At 33.3% G+C, this 25374-nt stretch overlaps 3 protein-coding genes across 3 annotated transcripts; 1 reads left to right on the top strand and 2 right to left on the bottom strand.

Annotated features, from left to right (window-relative positions):
• The first annotated feature begins 114 nt into the window (after nt 1–114).
• Nucleotides 115–3836, top strand: LOC129805642 (ankyrin repeat domain-containing protein 39). Its single transcript, XM_055853686.1, has 2 exons — nt 115–234; nt 3244–3836. Exons 1-2 carry the CDS (start codon nt 120–122, stop codon nt 3705–3707), a joined length of 579 nt encoding a protein of 192 aa, XP_055709661.1. The 5' UTR covers nt 115–119; the 3' UTR covers nt 3708–3836.
• LOC129805596 (ankyrin-1) lies at nt 3741–18818 on the bottom strand. The gene is made up of 5 exons (XM_055853628.1): nt 18604–18818; nt 18279–18510; nt 17853–18189; nt 10468–10618; nt 3741–10344 (listed from the first exon to the last, which is right to left on the bottom strand). The coding sequence occupies exons 1-5, from the start codon at nt 18815–18817 to the stop codon at nt 9479–9481; spliced, it is 1800 nt and encodes a 599-aa protein (XP_055709603.1). The 5' UTR covers nt 18818; the 3' UTR covers nt 3741–9478.
• A 3680-nt stretch (nt 18819–22498) lies between these two features.
• LOC129805594 (splicing factor Cactin) lies at nt 22499–24738 on the bottom strand. The gene is made up of 2 exons (XM_055853627.1): nt 24616–24738; nt 22499–24551 (listed from the first exon to the last, which is right to left on the bottom strand). Exons 1-2 carry the CDS (start codon nt 24633–24635, stop codon nt 22580–22582), a joined length of 1992 nt encoding a protein of 663 aa, XP_055709602.1. The 5' UTR covers nt 24636–24738; the 3' UTR covers nt 22499–22579.
• Between the last annotated feature and the right edge of the window lie 636 nt (nt 24739–25374).

The following is a 25374-nucleotide window of genomic DNA, read 5'->3' as shown; positions in this document are numbered from 1 at the left end:
GTACCAGATAATTGTGTGTTTTTTGCAAAAAGAAAACGAGAAACTCAGGTGTTTGTTTGTTATATTGGTTTTTTTTAGATAAAAATAATAGTTTTAGAGTGATTTGAAAGAAGTCGATTATGACTGATCATCATTTGCACGAGTCAGGAAATGATGGAGTGTGCAAATGCCGCCCATCAGCAGCTGCTCAAACGCTCGACGAGATGGATTTTGAGAGAGGAATCTGGACAGCAGGTAATTTTTAATCTTTGAAATTATTCTCAATAATATTTTTTCAAGGTCAAGGATTAAACACATCTAGAGATCATATTTTTTAAGATTTATTTTTAAAGGCTAGCAAATAGCTTAGGTCTCGCTAAAAGTGAATTTTTGAACCAATTACAGTAATAAATTCTGGTTAGCGTCCGATTTTTCTTTTTTAATTTTAACACTAATTAAAGCATAAATAGTCTGATCACTGTTTTAATTGGTTTTTATGATCTATGCCATGTTGTTGGACCAAAATCCGTTATCTCTTTCCGGACCGCAGCATATGCTGCAAGCCAATTTCACCATTTTTTAATCAAAAATATCTAAGCTCAGGAATTAATTGAGGTCCTACAAAAAAATATCTTACATTTGGACATCCTTATAGTTTGTAATCATCCACAAGAATAGGATTTTTATCAGTTCTGAATAATTAAAAAACATTATTTTTCACAGAACATTCATATGCTGCTTTGGGTACTCAGAGTCCCAAAAGAGACGAAAGAGTTATTGATACATTTTTTGTGTATGAGACATTTTGTTCAAATTTACAATTACTCAGGTTGTATGTGATTAGATCCTGAGATATTAATTTTTTTTATAGAGAACTGTGATATATTAATACAGATTTACCTCTCACAAAAAACCTGAAAGTTTTCCTCATTTTACTGCTGCTCGAACTTAAAGAGAGAGGTATAATCCGCTTTTTTTAACTTGTCACCGTCCTAAAGCTTAAACGGTAAGATATATCAACGTTCGATCTTCGGTGACCCCCATTAAAAAAGGATATCTCTAAACGTTCTTTTTCCATTCACCTCCTCCCACTACCTCCATCCCCTCCAAAACTATGTTTTTAGTACATTTCGAAAACGGCACTATAAATCTCATTCATTCTTGAATATGTTTTGTTAATACATACCTCGGAAAATCGCCATTTTGAATTATTAAGGGTCAAAGTTCAACCACTTTGAAGGGCTTATTTTTCAACAGATTTAGTTATATTTGGATGTTTTGGAGGTCTTAAAATTTCCAACTCTGTTATATCGGTCCTAATCTTTAACAAATTAGTCAAGTATCCGTAATTTATTTATTTTTACTGAGTATTCCTTCACTGAGAGAAATCCGAAAAAGTTAAAATAACATTCCGGAAATGTTAATTTTACCCTGTATTATTCATGCGAAAACGGTGTAAATATTATGCTTTTTAGGTGTGTTATGCACAATAAAAACAATTAACACTATTATAGTGTGTAATCTAACTAGCATAATATTTTGTATAGCCTTAAATAGGAACAGCATTGTATCTTTAGGCATGAAATAAACTTCAAATTGAATTGAATTGAATCTTTCACACCACTATTATAGTGTTAAATTTGGAAAAAGTGTTTAATTTAAAGTTGTTGAATTTCAAGATGTTGAATTTGGTGTTGAAATTTTATGTGTAAATTCAAAAATTATTGAATTCTGTTTATTGTTGAATTTTCTTTTTATTTCGAAGATTTTGATTTTTTTGCCTTTTTAGACATTTCTATTGGTTTTTCGTGTACTCGGGATCCCCCCTAATACGAAATGATTACATCTGATGCTCGGATCTTCACGATATACTTATTATGCATATAAATATTTGATGTTCTATATGATTTTTGCCCAATGAAAAGCATCTCGACTGAAGTATAAGTCTTAATTGAAAATTCAACAATTTTTACACAACTTTTGTTTAAAAATTCAACAACTTTTGTCTCATAATTCAACAACTTTTGTTTAAAAATTGAACAAATTTGGTTGAAATACACAGGGCTTCACACTATAATAGTGTTAAAAATTATGATCAAACTGTAATAGATAGATTTAGATTTTTAGATAGAGATAGATAGTGTTAATTTTTGTTCATGTGACAAATAATACCATAAAGTTGTGTATTTTTCACACTATAATAATGTGAAAAACTGTAATCATACTATAATAGTGGTAATTTTTAGAATTTGTTAAACAGTTTTAAATCACGAAACATTGTTGAAAAATTTTTATGATTATAACAGTGAGAAATTTTACACAGATCGCAATTAAATAATTAATTTATCCGATTTCACACTATTATAGTGTTAAAATTTTACACATTTTCAAATTAAACAAGATTGTTGAAAATTTTTCAACTATAATAGTGGTAATTTTCAATCACGTGACAATAAATTACCAAAATGTTGTGCATTTTTTAAACATTTTTAAATTAAACAACTGAAATGGTCGATTTTGCACTATTATAGTAGTAAAATTTTACACATTTTTTTACTATATGGGTTAAAGTTACCCTTTTTCATGTTAATTTTAAACTTAAAAAAGTGTAAAATTAACATTAAAAAATGTTGATGTATTTTTACACCTAAAAAGTGTTAAAGTTATGAGGAAAAAAAGTTAATCGCACCCCCGTTTTTTCCTAAGTGTTTTTATTTGTGCGTAAAAATGTTACTAATATACATTGTCTATAGTCTATATCCAAAGACAATGTAATATATCAAGAATATTCTAACATTCAACGTTCTAACCAATTTTTAAAGTGACCAATTTTTAACCAAAATTAGCCAAAAAGATATTTCGCGAAGAGCTCTATCTCGTGAGTTCAATTCGCAATGCTGCACTGAGAAAAAACGGGGGTGCGATTAACTTTTTTTCCTCATAACTTTAACATTTTTTAGGTGTAAAAATATATCAACATTTTTTAATGTTAATTTTACACCTTTTTAAGGGTAAAATTAACATGAAAAAGGGTAACTTTAACCCCTAATACACCTACAAAGGGTTTAAACCGATTTCGGTTCAATACTGCAGGGTAAAATAAACATTTCCGGAAGGTTATTTTAACTTTTTCGTATTTCTCTCAGTGTGGGACGTCCTGCCATTTCTTTTAGCTTACCTTTTAAATAAATAATTTTTCTTTCATTTTTTCATTTAAAAAAAAATGAAAGAAGGTTTAAAGCTTCTTTTGTGTACTTTTTGCAGCTCTCTACAATGATCTGGATCGCCTGGAAAGTGCCATAAGAAGAGGAGCTACAAATGATAGGGACAATTCCGGCTATACAGCTCTCCATTATGCCGCACGGGCTGGTCATTTGAAGGCCTGCCGATTGCTCCTTTCAGCTGGAGCGGATGTCAATTGCGTGACAAACGGAGGTGTAACTCCACTGCATCGGGCCTCAATGATGGGCAGAGTGGAAATTGTGGAGTTTCTGTGTGAGAAAGGAGCTCTAGTGGATGCTAGAGATTCCGATGGACAGAATGCCCTTCACAGGGCTGCTCAGGGAGCACACATGCAAACTGCAAAAGTTCTTATGAGCAGAATGGCCTCCCTGAAGAATGTCCGTGATAACAGAGGAAGATTTCCAATTGATTTGATTGGCAGCAAAGGGGATTTGGATGAGAGGGTTAAGAAAATGCTGATACCAGATTCATTGGAAGAAGAATAAATGTAAAGAAAAATCCCTCCGTTGAGAGTCTCATTTCGCAATATTCAGAGGCAATTTAATCTATAATAATTGTTACAATGAAATTACATTTTAAAATACAGAGTTTTTCTTTGTGACTTTCAAATAAATGTCTCTTATTCATTAAAATCTCCTGCAACTCTATCAATCAGTGTTTCCCAAATCAGATTGTGCAAATTGTCGTTCTCACCAAATAAGGTATTCTAATCGCCAGGTAAAAAAAAAATGCATAAGCTTTTATGGATTTCTTACAATCTACAATGGTAATCCAATATTAATCACATATAATTTAAAGTTATTCACTGGAGATGCCACAGAATCACTTAAATTGCTAACATTCTCAACAATAAAGCCATTCAATTTACATGAAGAAGCGATATAAATGCAGTATAAATGTTATTCTTATGCTAACAACTTTTCAATTAGACTTCAAAAGACATTCTGTCTTGGCAAATAATTGCTTTAATTTGCTATTTGGATTATTAATTTGCAATTTACCAATAACACGATCGATGGATAGCAACAAAGTTTTATTTTCTGCAACTTTATAAATTTTTAATTTTTCTATTCAATTTTTTTCATCGATTTTATTTTATAAAAAATCAAGGATAATTTCCTTGTGCAAAAAAACTCTTACTTGTTCTTTTAAACCTCCTTGAACTCCTCGAGAAATGCAAATTGAAGCAAGTTTATCTTTTATAAAAATCTTGTAACAAAAAATCCAATAAACTTGATTTGTTTTATAATTCATTCCATGATTAATAATACCTTCTAGAATACAAATATTTTCAATGAATATCATTTATAATGTTCTGAGAAGAATCTTACTATTTTTTTTTTCTGTCAAAAATTAATTTCTCTACAATTTTTTATTTTTTTGCAGAATATTTTTTCCAAGTTCTGGGAAACACTGTTAACCATCTAAAAATCTTTCCTGTTCTTTCTGCAAATTCCCAAATTGCTCACAATTTTTTTTTAAGGCTGTATATTGAATAATGTATGAAAGAGTCAAGAATATCTAATGAGTATTGGCTCAATTCAGTGCTTCTTCCTAAAACTCCATAATTTTTTTTGTTTCTATTATAATTTTTCTATCACAATTAGTAGAAAAGCCTCTGAAAAGCAATTAAAATAATTAAAAAAAAAATGATGTATTGCTAAAAAACTAAAATTTTCCATACTCTACAACAATTTCTTAGAGTTTCTGTTCAATTTCTTTTCTTAATTGTTCAAGAGATCAATACAATATCAAAAACTTTTCCGGCAATTTTATTTAATTTATTAGCGATGCAAAATTGCTGTAAACTTTTGATAATTTTTCTTAAAAAAAAAATGATAGATTTTGTGATTCTTCAAAATCCATCATTTCATGGACTTTGGTTCTTTCAATAAATTCCGATTAATCACAAATTAATGAAGAATAAAATAGGGCATAATAGATCAGTAATAAATTTAGAAAACTTACTCAGATCATCCTCAAAAAATTATATTTGAATTTAAATCACAAATTTGGGTTATGCCTCCGTCACACGTTTTTAATCAGGATCACCATTTCATGAAATCCAAATTCACATTCAATTTCTTCATCAAACTTGTATATGTCTATCTCACTCTTTCACATTCAAAATTGGTTTAAACCAAATTGAATTTGTTTTGACACTTAAAAGAAGAAGAAGAAAAGTGCTAAAGAATGAGACGGACATCTGCGAAACTTTTAAGTAAGAAAGAGATGTGAATTTTAGTTTTATTAAATTTTCCTGATCTAAAGGGTGTGGCGCGGAGCCATTAAACATGCGATTCCAATGCCGGCAATGCCACTAGCGACCGTCAGACAAACTACGCATATTTCAAAAAGTTATAAAAGCGAGTCTAAAAATGCCCAAATTATGATTATAACTTTAATAATCGTAAAAAATACATTTTTTCGCAGGAAACATCCTAAAAATAAATTTGTCTTCGGAAGAATTAGAAAATATTCCTAAATGCACGATTATATAGACTTTGCACGGTGAAACCTATTAGAAAACCACAGAAAAAGCTTTTAGAAACGTTTGTAATGCTCTTCTAGACAGACTTACGGCATAAGCCTAGAAACGGCTTAACGTAAGTATAATCAAAATAATTATGATTACATTTCCTCCTGACCAATCCGTCTCTCGGCTTCAGGCGAAAAACGACTTAGTGGGAAACTGATGAGGATTTAATCAAATTTGATTATAATGACGTTTAGCCGTCTCTCGGCTTAAGTCGTAAGTGTGTCTAAGGGCTTCGACAGACCTGAGGATTAGCCGAGAGACGGCTTAGCGTAATTATATTCGAAATAATAATTAACCCTTTAAGGACGATTGGAACACCGGTGTCCCATAAAGAAAATTTTTTTTTTGGTTACCTAAAGTAATTTTTTTCTTAGGGGAAGGTGCCCATGCTTGATACCATTGGAAGCTTCGTAATGACTAAATTTTCTATGTCTCACAATATATATTTGACTTGTCGCAACCATATTTTAAAAACTATGAGAAAGTGGCTAGTTTTTAAAATATATTGCGGAGTTACGTTTATTGAGAAACATAGGAGAAATTTAGTCATTACGAAGCTTCCAGTGGTATCAAGCATGGGCACTTTCCCCTATGTTTGTACGTAATTGCAAAGTAGAAGGTTGAAGGAATCTAGGATATTTCTTGCAAGTCTCCAGCTATTTGCTATATAGTAAATTTTTAAGCTTTATTTAATTTAATTTTCAAGCTTTATTTAATTTTTAACCGTTTTGGAAAAAGAAACTACAATACTCATATACAATATTTTTCATTAGACTGAAAATTATGGTTCATTGGTATTATCAGAAAAATTACTTAAATTTTTGGGCTATTTTTGTTCCTATCGCTCGTAGAGGTAAAACACGCACCGAATCAGACCTCTGTTGGAGTTTCCGAAGTCAAATGTAAGACGTTCAATTGATTTTGTTTATCGGTTAAATTTTTATTGTTGATTTTCGCTCCGTAAAAAGTGTCTCGTCGTTAAAGGGTTAAACTACATTACCATAATTTTCTACTAAGTCGTCTCTCGGCTTAAGTCGTAAGTGTGTCTAGGGCATAAGGCATAACCCTTTGGGAAAGACGGAATAATTCCAAATCATGCCTATTTTCGAATTTTGAAATTTTTCACTGTTTCAGACGGTCAAAAAGAAAAGGAAAACTACAAAGAAGTAGTACTTCCTCGTTATTTTTTTTTTCTTTTGCTGTCCTAAACCTGTTAGAAAATTTTAAAGTTCAAAATTATACATGATTCCAAATTACCCCATCTTACTCTACGGTACCCTAGACTATTTTTTCAAAGAATCGGAAACTAATCAAAGTTGCTTGAAATTTCTGGTTCAATTTCAGTTCCAGTGAAGTTTGTTACATCTTGTTGTAAAACCGTAAAGATATTTGATACTTTAAAATAAAAGATCTTTTATGCAGGATACGAATCAGTCTTTAACGTCAATTCAAAATTTAAATATTCAATAAAATCCAAGGGCGACATATTAGGATGAAAATGTGTACACCACTTCCAGACACTTCCACAATTTGGAACCCTTTACACTTCCAGCGTTTCGAAAGACTCTCAAAAATGCTGCAATACATCCAGCACTTCTTGCACTTCTCATACTTAGGAATCAATAATTTGTTTAATATTATGAAAAATATAAGTAAGAACACTTTTAAAAAAATCTTAAGAAATTTATTTTTACATGTATTTCCTTTAAAATTTTTTCTTAATATTTTATAATAATATTTTAATAGCAGCAGATATTCTTGCATACTAATGATATTTTATTATTATCTGTATTTTATGACCAACAGAATTTCTTTCTATGCATTTTCTAATGGTCTACACACTAGAGAAAAATATGTCCATTTTTTAGAGTTCTTCCTACATAAGCGTAGGCAATTATCTTCAATATGAACATAAATTTTTCTAGTGTGTAGAGGCCACAACAGACCAGTGAAGCTACTTCTGGAAAAGAGGTCTCAAAAAAAAAGTATGGTCGTTTCTAATTGGTTGAAATTGTTTTGGAAAGTCTGCAAGAGACCAAAAGTACGAGTGCAACAACTAATTTAGCACTTCAGAAGTACAGTATTGACCAAAAAATTCTTGACAAAGTTATATTCAAGAAATCAGGTGAAAAAATGATAAATACTTCTTAAAATTTTTCTTTTTGCAAATGAGTTGCCTGTGCATTTAAAAAAATGTTTTATTTAAGATCGTATCCAAAATAATTGTTTTCCAAAAGTTGATCATTTTTATCGTCTAAAAGTTTCTTGTCACATTTGAAAAAGTTATTTAATTCACTCTGCAAAATAGATCATCCGACAGCATAGCTCGGATTAGGGTTATTCTCGGAGCACCATGCACTACCACGCTCTTATTTCACTCCCGTTAACCGCAAAGACTTCATATATATCCGTTGAACCACAGCATAGAATCCGGCAAATCCTCTACTCCGCAATTGGATAGAGAAGTCTTAGATTAAAGTTACCACTAAAAAGTACCGTAATAACCCGTAGTACAGTTCCTACAGTTCCCTTTATTCTTTTCAGTGAAGAGATGTAGCACCCACGTATCAAGCTTTTAAATACATCCAAGTTTTTCTAAATAGCGAAAGTCGATCGAATTATTGTTTTCCAAAATCTTAATAATCTCTTCAACCTCTTCAATTGTCTTCCACTCGAATACCCACAATATTGCCGTTTATGTTAGAGACCGTTTAAGATAAAGTTGATCTTTTCAAGAATAAATCTCTATATCGAAATTTTTCAAGTCACTTTTCAGTCATTTAAACACGATCTAAATAAAAAGCCCAAAATGCTCAATGAAATGGAATGGAAGTCTATCATTTAGGCCTTTCCAAAATTGGATTAACATTAAATACTACAAAGAAACCTTTTCGTTCTTTACGTATTTTTGCCACTCGAATTTAAAATCTGAGCTAAAAGTAGCGTATAATCTCTAAAATTCAGAATTAAACAGAGAAGACTTTATTTTCGGACACTCCCACTTCCAAAGACTTCCAAGTACTTCATTTTCAGCTGTACACCACTTCCGACCCTAATATCTCCCCCTTGATAAAATCAAAAATTACGCATCCTAGTATCTTTTTGGGCATTAAAAGAACCTTTTTTCACTTGCAAATTTTTCTTTTAAGTGTTCTTGGAAGAATACTTTGGAATTCTGTAAGATCCAAAATATGTAAATACCAAGTAGTTATCTCATCTGCAACACAAAATCTAATAGTCGTGCGAAGCTATTCAAGTTTATTCAATTGCTTTAAATTGATTAATATTCTGTCTGTGGCTAAATTACTGAAACTTTCCATGCTCTCCAACAAGATCCCCCATCATATAAAAATGCATTTATCCAGCAGCAAAATGTTTTATAGAACCAGTCCATAATTTATTAAAGCTCTGATGAAAAAATTATTATATTAGTAATAGTGAGAGATCAATGATAGATATCAAAATGTTGATCTAATCATTTTCACTACGTCATAAAGTCGTGCGAAAAGTATTCCAAGATTGTTCAATTTGCTTTAATTGAACCATTTGTTCGTCCTTGAGCTTAAAAAGTTGTTGACTCTTTCAATCTATTATAATTCTTCTACACAACAGAAAATATTGAAAGTGAATTTGAGAGTCTCTTCGTTATAGCAATTTGAGAATTTTCAGCACTTTTCTGCTTATACTTTTTCTTATCTTCTAAAAATTTTTAGAGACTTATTCTAAATCTGAGAATCTATAGACATAATCTATGAGTCTTCTTGGTAATCCAAGACTCTGAACACACTCCTCAAACATCGAACTAGTATAGTCAATATTGGCATTGACTGCTGAGAACCTAAAGACTTTCTCTAGAGATTTCTTCATTCTCTGCCTCAGAGCATCGCGTATGCGAATCCGGGCAAGTTGTTGCAGAGAAAGGGGATTTCTGGCTGTATGAGTGAGATAGTGTTCAATTGTTTGGACACCCCCAGACCATGGGGGCACCTTTATCGATGCCACAACATCCGGAAAGTCCCAGAGTCGTAGACCAGCATTTATGAGGTACTTTAGTATAAGCGTTGTGCCATCGCGCCTCAGCAATTCCACCGAATTTCCCATTTGGGGAATTTTCACTGAGCAACCCTCCCTTATGAGAATCTTAGCATAGTCATACTGCTTGACGCGAATTGTGGCCGAGAGCGGAGTCTCATTCCATAATGTAGCATCGATATCACTATTGAGATGCAACAGTAAATTCAGCATTCGCTGAAACTTTGGCTTACATTGAATATTGATGGCCATAAAGATCTCTGTGGACTCAGATGAGCATGTAGCACTCTTTGGGGCATATTGCCGCAAAAATAACACCATTTCCTCATTTCCGAACGTAATCAACTTCTCAAATGCTGACAGTCCAAAGGTATCCCTAGCATTGACATTATCCCCTGCCTCCACCAGCAACTTTATCAGTTCATTGTTATTTGCAGCTATTGATTTGTGAAGAAGATTGTGCGATAGCACAATCCGACAATTTCTCTCTAGCAACAGCCTCACCAACTCCACAGATTCACTCATGACGGCAAGACAGAGAGGCGAGAGACCTTGAAAAACCATTTTTTTCACTCTAACCAGCTTTTTTTTTTGTTTTATGCATCAATCAAACGCGAAATTGAATCAGAGAGAAAAAAAAAACAGCATACGAAATAATTAAATTTGCAACTCACCCTCACGATCCTGCAAATTGATATTGGCACCACGCTCAATCAGCAACTTAGCGGCAGGGACATTCTTCATCTGGATGGCCTCCATGAGCGGGGTGACATCTTGCAGATTGCACTCGTCAACGAGAGCACCAGCATTGAGTAGCATAGAGATCTGATGATAATATCAGATAAAAATTGCTTAAATTTAAAGACCCAAAACTAATTGAAATTTTTTCAAGGTCAAAAGGTTATCCGCTCTAGAGAGCGTATTTCTCAATAGATTGTGACAAATTTGGATTCATTTGAAAGGTCCTGGAATCCTTGACAAATCTAAATCGGTTCTAATTGGTTACAATCCAGTAATAAACTGATCCTGTAGGAGAATTCTGTAATTCTCGTGGCATTGTCACACATGAGTTCGAAACCTGACAATGCCATTCGAGCTTTTTTGTCATATCATATGAGTTCGAAAATGCAATTCATTGATTTTTTAGTGAAATCCCTTTACTTGATTTTATGAAAATACAGTACGTCTTGATTGATTTGTTTAACGAAATTCATTGTCATTTGAATTGCCAGAAATCTCAATATGTGACTTCTGACCCTTCTGACAATGCCACGTGAGCTCAAATGGCAATGTCACGGCTACAGAATCGCATTTTCGAAAAAATGCGTTACAGAATTTCTCCTCGAATCTTAGGAGAGCTTTTTCGAAAATGCGATTCTGTACCCGTGACATTGCCATTTCAGCTCACGTGGCATTGTTAGAAGTCACATATTTGAGATTTCTGGCAATTCAAATGACAATGAATTTCGTTAAACAAATCAACCAACACGTACTGTATTTTCATAAAATCGTCAAGTAAAGGGATTTCATTAAAAATAAATGAATAGCATTTTCGAACTCATATGATATGACAAAAAAAGCTCGAATGGCATTGTCAGGTTTCGAAATCACGCGTGACAATGCCACGAAAAGTACAGAATTCTCCTACTGAACACATTAATTCAAGTGTAGGGTGGAATCACCACTTCTCGCCACTTATATTGAAATTGCTATTTTTCACGATTTATGAAATAAATGAGCCGCAAAGTTACTTGCATTTTTATTGCTGCTAGGTATAAAGTCGAAAAACACTCATTTTTTGTTTTGAATTTAAATGTTTGAGCATTTTTTAGAGGAATATTTTAAGCAAGTGCATCGAATCCAATATTTCTTACCAAACATCGTAAGTGTCATGAAACTTTTATCGAACAAAATTTACGATTTTGAATCAATAATTTGTCTATTGAACATTTAATTACATTTGAAGAATACTTAAAATTTGTATTTAGTTCAGAGGTGTGCAAGAAACCGTTGAAACCGAATTAACGTCAAATGAAACATGTACGTCAATGGTCAAAACGCTACTATAACAAACTTATTTTGACGTTAATTCGGTTTCAACGGTTTCTTGCACACCTCTGATTTAGTTAGTTAATATTTCATTTTATATTATTTTAATGTAAAAATGAGCCATGGCGTAAAGTGGTAATATTCTAAAATTGAATCACAACTTCTCGCCATAGCTTTTCAACAGACGACGCTAACTTCACTTCATATATTCTCAGTTGTCAAATCTGCTTTGTTTACTGTCTGCAATAGTCTAATAATTTGATTTCTCAAATAACAGTAAAGAAAAATCTTTTAATGTGAGTACTAATAAGGTGATCATGAGGAAAAAGAAATGCTGAATGTATTCTTTGCATAATATTGCTCGAAATAATCGAGTTTGAACTTTTCCAAGTGGGTGGCGAGAACTGGTTACAGAACTGGCGAAAAGTGGTAAAAAGTGGCGGCGAAGTGGTTATTTTTGCATTGTTAATAAAAATCAGTTGTTTATGTACTCCCGCGTTAAATTGTATGACTATGGTTTTGACGAATTTAGAGCCAATATATCTAAGAAACTTTATGTCAAATTTGAGTTATCTGATAATAAGGGGTCAAAAGTTATAATACAATTAATTTCACTTTTTCCTAAAAGTGGCGATAAGTGGTTACTCCACCCTATTAATTTAGTTTTTTTTTCAATTGATTTACACCATCTTTAGAGTGTTTAAGAAATCTGGAATGGTTTTTTTTAATAGATTGCGATCCTTGCAATTCAATCCAGTATAATAAAGAAGTTTAAGGAAAAATATTGTTCTCTTAAAAATAAATGACCATACATACAATAAAATAGACTAAGTTCAGAACCGACTTCAAATGAGGTTTTTATTATTTTTTTTTAATAAAACTTTTCAATATGAATGGTTTTTTTTTGATTTATCTGGAACTCAGAGAATCAAAAATCCCATTTAGAGCAGGTTTTGAAATAGACTATTCTACCTTATTTAATGCCAGATACATCGAATTAGTAATGGCCACATGACTCTAGATAAATTTTCCCTTTCGCTCTTCTGAACAAAATATTTTAGAGTAAGATGCTTTCCACTGAACTTGCGAAAATTAAGACTATCAACTGGTTTACAGACACATTAAGATCTCGAACATAACATGATCATTTTCTAAATTATTTGGATCTTATTGTTCTACCAGATAAAATTATTAAATAAAACAAATTGTTCTAAACAGGAATATCTTGTTCTTCCAAGCAAAAGTCTATTCTCAATATATCCTATCTGAAATTTCTAAAGTCAAGAAGAATTAATTCTCTTGTGACTAAACATCCAAAGTGTCACGCATTAATTTTACAATTTATACGCCCCTCATTGTGAGGTCAAATGCATTATCACGCATCTTCCTACAACGTTTAAACAGCATTCTGTCGCGAAAAAAAAAACAAACCGCAGACGCACACACAATCGCAATAATCGAAGATGAGAATCAATTTTGATTGAATCAAATATCATGATTGAAGTTAATCAAAATAGAAAATACACACTCAGTGATATGAATTGGCATGTTTTTCGACCAAAGAAATTTATTGGCACTTGCGGCACTTGAAATTTTATTTTCTACATTTTGCGATAGCATGTTACTACTGGGTGTCGTCCTATGCTTGGTCATTTTCTTCCATCAATATCACTAACTTCCCCAAAAAATTGAGCTAAATTGTGTGTGACGAAAGAAATGGCGCGAGATATTGAATCAGCCCATGAATTAATTGTTAGACAACCAAAAGAGACGTTAAAGTGTGTTCGCGGGGAAAAATCTCTCAAAATGCGAATTTTGCAGACACAAAGACTGTTTACAGCAAACTGTTAGAACACGCATCGAAGGCATGATTGCACAAAGTTTTCCCACACGTTTCAGCAGCATTAAGAATAAACTTGAGAATTTTTTTTAAACAAGAAGTCTCGCGGAGAAACGTTGAGTTCATTCGCAAGTGAGAAAATATCACAAAATAAAATTTATATATGTACAAAGTGGATAAAAAAAATAGAACTCTTTTATTCTTTTCTTGTGGGACATCATTTTGTGTGTGTGTGATTTTTTTTTCATTGTACACCGCTTAAAATTATCTTTCTTATTTTCTATTTATCTAGTTTTTTTGCATATCGTATGCAAAACAAGAGTAACTGAATACATTTTAAAATTAGAGATTCTAAGAATTTTATTTACATTTTAATGTTTGGAGGTTAATGTCTTAAGAAATAAATAAACTTTGTAAAGTACTAAAATGAAATTTCCTGAAGTTCACCTTCTCAAATCTACTTTCTGAAAATTTATTTATTTTGAGTTTATATTAAGGGCAGAATCACATTGACAATAAAATGCTCGCCGTAGCCTCACCGTATTTCGTTAATTTACGCATATTCATTGCAATTCTTGCGCAAATTTTTCATTACTGTATTTCCTTATCTCATACTCGGTGGCATTAGGTGAAAATAATGTAAGAAAATTGAAGAACTAAAACGAAAATTCGATAAACGGTGAGCAAAAACAAACTGTATGAGAAATTAATCGTACAGTTTTTTTTTTGCTCACCGTTTATCGCAGTTTTGTTTTATTTCTTCAATTTTCTTATATTATTTTCACCTAGTGCCACCGAGTCTGAGATAAGGTAATACGGTAATGGAAAATTTGCGTAAGAATTGCAATTAAAAATACGTAAATTAATGAAATAAGGTTAGCATTTTACTGTCAATGTGATTCTGTCCTAATTCTAATAAAACCTTGGGCCAGATTCTCACAAATTTGATACATTAATTTACAAAAAAAAAAACAGAAACTACGTGGTTTTTTATCATAAAGTTCGGAAATTTTTACTAATATTCTAACCTGTTATTTTTTTCTAAATAATAACCTCAAAACAATATAACCTAATATTTAAGGTTAGGGTGGAATCATCAGTTATGGACATTATATACACCTTATGGATAGCTTGCAAAAATCTTAAGTCCTTACACTTACATAAAGCAGATTTCAATAAAATCACAAAATTGATAATCACATCATAAACTAATGATTTTATTATTTTTCTAAATATATTTTAAGGTAAGAACTTAAGATTTTTGCACGCTGTCCATAAACGTATAACGTGCATAAGTGATGATTCCACCCTATATTTGATTTACCTAACCTCAAAAATTCAGGTTATAGGGAAAATTCCGGTAACAAATTTTAAATGGAATTGTGGTAAATGTAGCAATCGCTGGAGTTCGAGAAAATTCAACAAAATATAACCCACAGAGCACAAGAAATAAAAAAGTAAATTCTAATTCTAATCACAAATGATCGACAAATCTTTGCCTTTAGAAAATTTTACAGACATGTCTTCGTACTTCGCGCAATTTTATTCATACACTTTAGGTAATTTTTAGTACAAAAATCATTCCTGGTTTTTTTAGGGCTATGCATAACCTAACCTAAAATTTCTAACTAACTAAGGGATGGTAGTTTTGATTACATGAAATTTTTACCGATCTAAAAGATGTACCAGAGGCCATAATGGCTCCAGGACACCTTTTAGATCAGGAAAATTTTATGAAGTCGAAATTCGAATTTCTTGTACTCTTCTTCTTCTTTTTTTAAACATCAGTCCAAATTCAATTTAGCTCAATCGAATTTGGTATGCGAAAGAATGAGATAGTCATATGCAAAACATGTGAGAAAGAAAGGGTTTCGAATTTCGACTTCATGAAATTTTCCAGATCTAAAAGGTGTGCCCGAGCCATAAGAAATAAATTTCAAATTTGCCGCCTTAACAAACCGCATACATTAACTGTGTCATCACACTTGCACATTAAAATTTTAATATGATTCACATTAATTGTCGCTGGTGAGAGTTCAAATGTGTAATTTGTGTGTTTGAATCATTTTATATTTAAAATTTGATCTATTTGTTGATAAAAAGGTAGACTTGACCCGCAAAATTTTATATAAATTGATTTATAGCATTAATGCGAAAAATTAATGCGATTTTCTCTTCAATTTTTTAATGTGAAAAATATTTATGCTTTAGGTAAATTTAAACTTATTTTTGCAGGCCAAGTCCACTTCTTTATCAATAAATAGAAAAACCCCAAATATTAAGTGACTCAAAGACACAAATAACATATTTGGAAGCTCACAAGCGACAATTAATGTGAATCGGGCACATTAAAATTTTAATGTGCAAGTGTGATAACGCCGCGATAGATTTGGGCGTCCAAAGCCTTTGTAAATTCCACAAAAAACGCTCAATTATAAAGAATCACGATAGAATAGGAAGAACTACAGCGAATTAGCTTCATAATTAAACATGAAAATTGTCAACAAAATTTTTCGCCCGATTGAAAAAGAGCCGAATGAGCGACAGTCTACTGTAATAGGCAAAGATGCATAGATGTGTTTGCATAAGCCCGTTTATGCATAATTCCGATATGCACAATGCCGGGATCCTCTGTATGTTAGTTTTTCCTTCATACTTTATTTTACCGTTATTATTCAAATCATCGTTGAAAATATTTTAGGTTAAATCTAACATAACCACAATTTCCAAGAAAGTATCAGAAATTTAACAAAGGAAGTTGCCTAAATTATCCGAAAAAAATTAAATTCTTTTTTTTTAAACCAAAATTTCAGAATAATAGCATGAAACCGAGTTGTGTTCCTGTAAATTCAATTAAATGATATTTTGAGGTTATATCTACTTTAAGACATAACCTCTCAGCTAGACTGGAAAATTCCTTAATTTTTTGAAAGTCAAAAAACTTTCATTTGGAATGCAAATTATAAATGCATTTTGTGGGGCGTTTTTTTTTGTGAACAAATTTGCATAAGAAGTCATTAGAGAAAGTGCTAATATGCATTTTCTTGATCTCTGAGAGAAAGTTTCCGGGAGAAAAAAATAGTCTTTCGAATGAAACGAATTTCCGGGAGTAAATCAGTATTAGAAAAAGTAATTTTAATTGTACTGGATTCTTGCATAGAACAATCGAGGAGTGATTTTTTAATTCATACTCTTAATCCCGCCAAAAAGGCTTATGAATATCTCTTGTGGGCAGGGTTTGTGATAATCGTGATAATGCGTCGGAGATAAAAATAAACCTGGTGGAGGACAGATCAATAAACCTTAATCCCCAAAATTGTCTCTTGATACTCTGTTTGTGCTATACGAAAGGAAATACTCATTGTCTCTTGGTTACGATATTTAATGGTATTATTCACGCCAAAACTAGGAAGTTAGCGTTCAAGGAAATATAAAATTTCGACCAAATTGTTCAGAGGAAGTTTTTGCTCATCAAAATTCATCAATGAATTATGTTGATTGGTAAAATCATTTCACTGGAGAGGATAAATATTTGCTAAGTAATTGTCAGGGAATTACAAGTGCGACAGATTCTCAAGTAGGGAGAGCGGTTCATTTGAGTCACTTGGAAATGCTTCTCACATTGCTATCAATTTAATTTATTTACTAATGCCACAATTTCCAATCAAAACAGCAAACCCATGTGTTCTCTTCATGATTCGCAAATGAAATCATTCTGTGTGTTCAGGAACAGAGGCAACAGCAAAAAAAAGAAACAGCTGAGATGCCAGCAAAAAAAAAGAGTCTATAGCGCTTGAAAATGGCAATTAGTTCAAGAGTTATTTGTAGATAGAGAATCAGTAATTGACACAGTAATTTTTGTTATAAATCCTCTGTGTTGATTCGTAAACATTGGATGTAAACAAAAAAGAATGCTGGGGAATGAGGAAGAAAACTGCGGGAGACAAAGGAGAGAAATATCATCCAACAAAGACTGAAAACAAGAGATTTATGCTGGCAAAAAAAAAATTACGAGAGACAAAAATAGCAAATTTATTTAGCACAGAAGGAGCTCCCAAGAAAGCCTCTCTGGGGGGCCCCTTATCTGTACAGAGAAACACAAAAAAAACCGATGGGAATTGTGGACATGGGGAAAATGTGTGAAAATGAAATTGCAAATCTTTTACTCACAATTTCCGTATTTCCATTCCGGGCGGCAATCAGGAGGGGAAAGTCGCCGGATTTGAAGGTTTTCTGGTTCAAGTTCGCATTGTACCGGATGAGGAGCTCCACGACGGATTTATGTTGAAATTCACAGGCTATGTGGAGGGCAGTTTTCCCAGCATGAGTTACCGAATCCACTGGACATTTGTAGTCCAGCAGAAGCTTAACGCAGATCATATGGCCAAATTTGGCAGCATAGTGAATTGGGGCATAGTGATTATAGTCCAAACAGTGAGGATCATCGCGAATTTTGCTGGCAGTTGTAAGCATATCACCAAAATTCTCCCACATTCTCGCATAGTAACTGCCAATTACATCAAACACACGCACAGTTCCAGAGAATCTCCCCCAAAATAAAGAACCTCTCCCAAGAATATCTCCAATAATACTTACGTATAGAGATTGAGCCATTCCTTGTCCGGTGAGAAGCAGTACCTAGCGTCAATTTCATCATCCCATTCCAGGCCTTCCATGCCGTCTGGGGTGGAATCGTACTCACTCAGGTCAATCTTCTTCTGTGTCTGTGTCTCTGACAGCAGCCTGGAGAGAATCCCATAGTTTCCCTTCATTGCTGCCAATCCAATTGCAGTCATCCCATTTGATCCCACCTTTGTTGGATCAGCTCCTGCAACAGAACCACTCATAGCACTGCACAAACTGCCCAAAAAAGGCCCAATTTTGTTTTTCAAGCAGCCACACACAAAAAAAGGACACCAACCTTTCCGGAGGCAGATCCGGATGGAAGTCATGCATCCTTTCTCCACAAAATCACACAATTTCTCGTTCTGCTTGTCGCTTATGATCGTCTCCATCCCATTCTCGATCAACACTCCACAATTAGCCACAAACCAGCGGAGAATGAACTTTTCCGAGCGAGTTTCTTCCACTACACCCGCTTTTATTCTAATTCTCTTTCTTTCTTCCACTGACATTCGCTGAACAGGGTCGCATTTAGGGGGAATATGGAAAATCAAGGGGGAAATAATCGTCCAGTAGTGTACCGTGTACGTACAGAGTGAGGAAATGCACACTCTTAGAAAAAATTAGTTCGTACAAGCTCATATGCAGTTATTAGAACTATAAAATATAGTAAATATAGACCCAACTATATATTTAGTTTGGGTAACTAAATGAAATAGTTGACCACAGTTAATTAAAGTGTCCTTTTCATTTAGTTATCACAACTAAATCAAAATAGTATTGGGTACTATAACATATTAGTTCCAATTACTAAATAAATGGGGTTGATACCCATCTTATTGGCTGTAATAACTATATCATATTAGTTGTGGTTACTATATAGCATTCATTGTGATGCATATTTCTTATTAGTTGCTTAAAATTCGAAAGAGCTTCAACGCATTACTAAAATAAAAATCATTCTTTTCTATTGGAAAAGTAGTCATAACTTTATGAAAATATAGGCCCATCTATTTACATTGGTTGTGAGAACTAAAAGGAATTAGTGACCAATATTAGTTGGGATAATGATTTCATTTAATTAACACAAGCAAATATAATTGTATCAAAGCATTATGAAATAATTGCCGCAACTTATCCACGTAAATATTGTCTTATATTCTCACTACTAATAAATTTATTATGAGTATAATGTTTTAAGAATATAAGAACCATTTTAAATAGATTTGATAATAATCGCCCGAACAACTAATTTTCATTAGTAATCACGTCTAAACTTTTCTAAGAGTGCATGATGGAAGTGTTTAAACTCCTTTAACTCTTTCTATAATGCCCTAGACACACTTACGACTTAAGCCGAGAAACGACTTAGTGGAAATGATGAAAATGTAGTTTGACCATTATTTCTAATATAATTACGCTAAGCCGTCTCTCGGCTAATCCTCAGGTCTGTCGAGGCCCTAAGCTCACAATCCTAAAATTTTGTTTTTAAAACGCAAGTATGGATTTAGATATTCTTATCTAAAATAAAATGAATTTTCATGTTTTCTAAGAAAATTACAAAAACTAAAAGCCGTTTTCCTATTAACCATTCTCTCAGTAAAAATGGCCATTCAGGATAAAAAAGTAACAAAAATGAGCACCTTGATATTTATTTACTCGATCAAGCACAACTTTGTTTCTGATTATTTACAGTAGACTCTCCCAAATACAGGCGTTTGGGACTGAAATGTCAACCGCATTAGAGACAAATTCGGGCAACAAATTGTTTGAAATGCAACGACTTTTTGTTCATCTGCATACTCATATTGAGTTTATTTATATGCTCATTGGTATCATAAATTTTATGAAAACCTCTTAATAATGCAAAATCACATCAAAGCTATGACAAGTCATGACAAATTTGAGCATATTTGCTAAATTTTATAATCCTAATCGAACTTGAAAAATGTCAGCAAACTTTTTTCAAATATAACTGCCGCCCGAATTATAAAGTAGCCCCATCTTAAAAGAGCCGAATTAGCGAGAGTCTACTGTATTTCTATCGTAATAAAAAAAATTTTCTGGTGTCTACACACTAGTAGAAATTTTCGTCAAAAATGGCCTTTTTTAAAATAATTCTGACGTTTCTGCCGACAAGGATAGGGGAAATTTTCTTTAAAAAGGCATTTTTTAAAGAAATTTCTACTAATGTGTAGACGTCATCTTTACTGCTACAAAGCGCATTTTTCCAACTTTTCACCGCCTTGGAGCTTAAACAACGAAAGATATCAACTTACTGTTCTTCGGTAACTCCCAATTATTTCCATACGATTATTTTCCTTTTTCCTCTCAGTCATTCCAACTCTCCAAAACCATGTATTTTATTTTCTTTTATTTTTCTCAAAATTGGCCAATTATTTTTGTTTATTTTCGGTATTCAATTATTTTCGGATAGGTTTCAGAGGTAGTCCAGACAAAAATTTTGCCCAAAACATACCTATGACCGGAAAATTCGCCATTTTGAAATATTGAAGGTCAGAAGTCAGTCGTTTTGGAAGGCTAATTTTTTAAACTGTTTTGGTTAAATTTTACTTTATTTGGTTAAAGTAGACTCTCGCTAATTCAGCTCTTTTAAGATCGGGCTACTTTTTAATTCGGGCAGCAGTTAAATTTGAAAAAAGTTTGTTGACATTTTTCAAGTTTGATTATGATTATCAAATGAAGCAAATATGCTCAAATTTGCCATGGTTTCTCTTAGTTCTGATGTCTAACTTAACTGCCCTCGTTGCTATTTGACCCAACATTTTGAGATGTTTTTCAAATCCATACTTTTAGATTTGGAAAATGGCTCGAAAGAGACATTTCTCTTCGTGATAGAGGAAAATGGTCTTCAGAAAAGCTTGTGGTTTTTAGTTTTGTCCTAGTTTCTCCTAAGCCTTATGGCATCAACACACTAAAGAAATTAATGTCCATATTGAAGCAAATTCCCTACGCTCGTGTACGAAAAACTCTTCAATATGGACATATATTTCTCTTCTAGTGTGTAAAGGTCATTACTCAATAGCTTCTTACCTTCAATTTTTTTTCTTAATCACTATGCAATCATATTCGAAGATTATGAGATGTACTTTAGGAAATTAACCTTCTAACAGTATTTTCTTTAATATGCAAAAAAAAAGTTGTTAGAAAATGTTTTCTAGGATAACTATAATCCAATAAAGTCGAAAAAACCATCCATTCTTCATTATCTTTTTTAATTTAGGCGCTAGGTGAGAAAATATAAAATTTTTTTGAAACTTTTTTTGCTTCTAAAATTCACATTTTAACTTTTTCATTTTTTTTAATAAAATACACAAAGTGGAATGACAAATCTTTCAGTAAAAAATAAATTTATTTTAGTTAGATAAACTTTAAATCGGTATTTTTCTTGAAATTGGAAAAGTTTTTTGTACGAATATTTTTTGTTGCTTTTTCTTTGACTTGTCACACAAAACTGGGGGATAACAACTACACAAAGAGTCAAAATGAGTTCAAACTTTCAAAGGATGGTAGTGCGAGGACACTATAGCACTTTTAAATAAATAAAAAAATGGTAAATGTGATTTTTGTGAAAACCGTCTAGAGACGGTCTTACGTGCTGATAGAGGGTCAACGGGGTCAACACAATTGTCTTTTTTTGGCAAAATCCAATAACTGTCAACTAAAAAGTCGGTGTATATTAATTTTAAAAGAGAGGAAATAAAAAATTACATGACTTTTTACCGTTTTTCACTTATTTGCTTATTTATATTAAATATTCTTTTCTACTTTTAAAATATTATTTTACAGTAGACTCTCCCTCAATTGGGCGAAAAATTTTACTGACAATTTTCACGTTTAATTATGAAGCTAATTTGCTCAAATTCACTGTAGTTCTTCCTATTTTATCGTGATTCTTTATAATTGAGCGCTTTTTGTGGAATTTACAAAGGCTTTGACACCCAAATCCATCAATAAATTTATTTTCATGGCCGAAATTAGAAGCTGGCCGAAATTTAGCACACTTCCCCTACTTCCAAATTTTTGTCTAATAAGTGTAAAAACAAAGTTACCAAATTCCCCTAATACACATCTGGATGAAATCAGACAACGCCTCTAGCGGAATATTGGGAAAACTCAGTGATCGCGCTTAAATTTTTACACTTCCTTGAGAAAAGTGAGAACAAAAGTAATTGCTAAAATGTTTTTTTTTTATCATCCCTCAAAGAAATATTGATTACATATTTCCTCTCTATGAAAACCAAAAAAAAAATTTACCGCCTGTAGCGGTATCTCTTGAAGTGGAACCACAACTGAAAGATGTTATTGTGAAATTGGCACCGGAATCCTCTTTTGTAGCTGAACTCCCAATCCCTGTTGACAATCTTGAAGGCGATATCCTCGTACGGAGGTCCCGCTTGGAATCTCAGCGTGGCGAAGTCTCTGTTATCTGCACACGGTGTCAGGAAGTACTTGGGTGTTTTGTTTTTGTCAATGAGATCAGGATAGAAGATGTTGAATTTGTATCCCTGAACAATTTTTGGCGGAGGATTCTCCAGATCGTAGTGAGTCTGATTGTATTTGTTCCACTCAAAACCTGTGTGTACCCGGTTAAAGTACCTGGGCTTACGGGGACGGTATTTGTCCGACCAGAGATAAATCTGGGCATCTAGTTTGGATTCCACTGCGAATTCAGCTTCATCGTCATTCATTCCCTTGCGAGCTTCCTTTTGCATTCGAAGATCTTCATGCGAGGCTTCTGGATCTTCTTCCTCGCGTCCCATCATTTGATTCCGGAGGTACTCGAGCTTAGCAAAGTCATCATCACCGGATATCACCAGAGTTCCTGGCTCAAGATCATCTTCCCGGATATAAGGAGGGCTGTAGTTGCCTTTGAGGTAGAGTCCAATACTTTCTTCCACTATGCTGGACTCTTCGGGGCCTTCTTCTTCCTGAGATGATTCTTGGGTGGTGGAAGATTCTTCCTCCACAGATCTACTTGTGCTGGGTTCTGGTGAATATTTTGGCTCCTTCTTGATTTCCTCGTCAGCTATTTGCGACTGTTCCTGGCGCAGTAGTTCCAATTTGTGCTTCAGATTCTCTTGATGACGATCCCGAAGCCTCGATCTGGCCATGTGAGCCTTCAGCTGGGACAGCAAACTCTCCCAATATCCAACATCAACTCCATCACTCTGTCCGGAAATTTTATTTTCAATTTTCTTCTTCAGCTCCTCCAGCTGCAGAGTGGTCTTCCCACGAAAGATCTCGCCCACATCCTTAGCCACAGTCTGATGAATTCCCTCTCGACGTCCCAGAGTCGCCTGATACTCAGCATTCTGGACCTTCTGAAGCTTTCTCAATTCATCTTCCACAATGATGGTCAAATCTTCCCAATATTCAGAATTTTTAGATTTCTCCAGCTCCATGTATACCTTAATGTCTGCCGTGAGATCTTCCAGATCCTTGATTCCCAGTCCATTGAGATAAGTGTAGGGCTCATGCATCTGCATCTCTAGGCAATCATCCAGATTCTTTTCGGAAATGTACTGCGCCAGGAGATCAATGGGCTTTGCTCTGCCATCCTGAATTCTTATTTTACTCCTCAGACGTGCCTGCTCTAAGTGAAACTGATCTTCCTGACGCTCCCATTCCTCAAACTGAGCCGCTTCTCTCGATCTCTGCATCATATTTTGCTCTTCTTCGCGCTTCTGACGCTCCAATTCTCTCTCCTGCCTTCGCTTTTTCACTTTCTCAAGTTCAATCTTATTCTCCAGCTGCTTGTGCCTATTCAGTGCCTCAAGCTGTTCAGCTGTGGCATCCTTTAAACCCTCCTTTTCCAGCTTCTTCGACCACACAAAAGTCGAAGTTAGATGGGAATCTCCGAAGGGATTATCCTGATTCGTATAGTGTTGATATTCCTTATCCCAGCCCATTCTCTCCCTTCGCTTCTGCTCCTTCTGTTGCTTTTCAAATAGCCTCCGAGCACGTTTTTCCTCCGGAGTCTCATTGGCCTTCATCTCTTCTCGTAAACGTTTTCGATCCAAAATCTCCTGCTGACGTCGTGCTTCTAACCTCTTCATGAGTTCAAAAGATTTTTTAGTTGAGTCTTCTTCACTGGAGGAGGAGGAGCTGGATCTCCTGCGGGACTTCTTTTTCTTCTTTGCGTGTTTCCTCTTGTCTGATCTTCTATAATCACTTGAACTTCCTGAATCGCTTGAATCATCCCTACGGCTACGATGTTTTGATCTGAAAAAATCCATGAAAATTAATTTTATACAATATTTACATGTTTTATTCTAAAGTTCCCTACTTCTTTGATTTTTTAGGCATATTTTCTGGACTTTTTGTTACTTTTAAACTCTCAAAAATCAAAGAAAAACACAAGAAACACTGTTTACTTTTTGCGAAAATGACAGCACTACCGATCAGTGTTGCCAACACTTTAATGACAGTTCCTCCTAAATCAAGAGCTAAAAACTCCTAGAATTCTCCTAAAATTCAAAAATTTGAATATTTATCTGTTATTTGTAAAAATATGAGAATTTTTACAAGAAATATGAGATTTCATACACAACTTTTCATTTGTGTGGGTTAAAAAAATGATTTAATTTATAATATTGGTTTGACACTTATTTTTATTTCTTACGCGAGCCATGTATAATAAAATTAGTAGTCATTAAAGATTGATTTTTTTTTCTCAAAATCAAGAGCGAAATTAAGGAAAGAATTTTTTGCTCTTTAATGATTTATTGAAAATAATTTCAAATCCAAAAAACATTCACGTTTTAAATATATTTTTTACATTTGAAAGAGGAAGAATATCACAGAATACCACAAAAATAATACAAAAAAATTATCATTTTAATATAAATAAGGAATGTCTCCCATTTCGTCTTCTTCTGCCACTGTCACTTCTCCCTCGTACGCTGCACTTGTACCAATTTTTCCAAGGATATGCACTTGAAGGCTTATTTCATTGCAGCATTTTCCCATCCTCTTTAACCCAGCACGGATTTTTAAAATTGATACTAATACGGGATCGCTCATTCTATTTCTTAATGGATGTTTT

Source organism: Phlebotomus papatasi, chromosome 3, assembly GCF_024763615.1.
Source record: "Phlebotomus papatasi isolate M1 chromosome 3, Ppap_2.1, whole genome shotgun sequence".
In the NCBI taxonomy this organism is placed as follows: domain Eukaryota; kingdom Metazoa; phylum Arthropoda; class Insecta; order Diptera; family Psychodidae; genus Phlebotomus; species Phlebotomus papatasi.
Note: the sequence above shows the minus strand (reverse complement) of the source record. Positions and strands in the feature narration are given on the sequence as shown.

Coding starts and splice junctions, on each gene's coding strand:
- LOC129805642 (XM_055853686.1), top strand. CDS start 120: ATGACTGATCATCATTTGCACGAGTCAGGAAATGATGGAGTGTGCAAA. Junction 235..3,243: donor GAGAGGAATCTGGACAGCAG/GTAATTTTTAAT, acceptor TACTTTTTGCAG/CTCTCTACAATGATCTGGAT.
- LOC129805596 (XM_055853628.1), bottom strand. CDS start 18,817: ATGTCAGTGGAAGAAAGAAAGAGAATTAGAATAAAAGCGGGTGTAGTG. Junction 18,511..18,603: donor CCGGATCTGCCTCCGGAAAG/GTTGGTGTCCTT, acceptor GTTCTGTTGCAG/GAGCTGATCCAACAAAGGTG. Junction 18,190..18,278: donor GAATGGCTCAATCTCTATAC/GTAAGTATTATT, acceptor TGTAATTGGCAG/TTACTATGCGAGAATGTGGG.
- LOC129805594 (XM_055853627.1), bottom strand. CDS start 24,635: ATGCCTAAAAAATCAAAGAA. Junction 24,552..24,615: donor ATGCCTAAAAAATCAAAGAA/GTAGGGAACTTT, acceptor GGATTTTTTCAG/ATCAAAACATCGTAGCCGTA.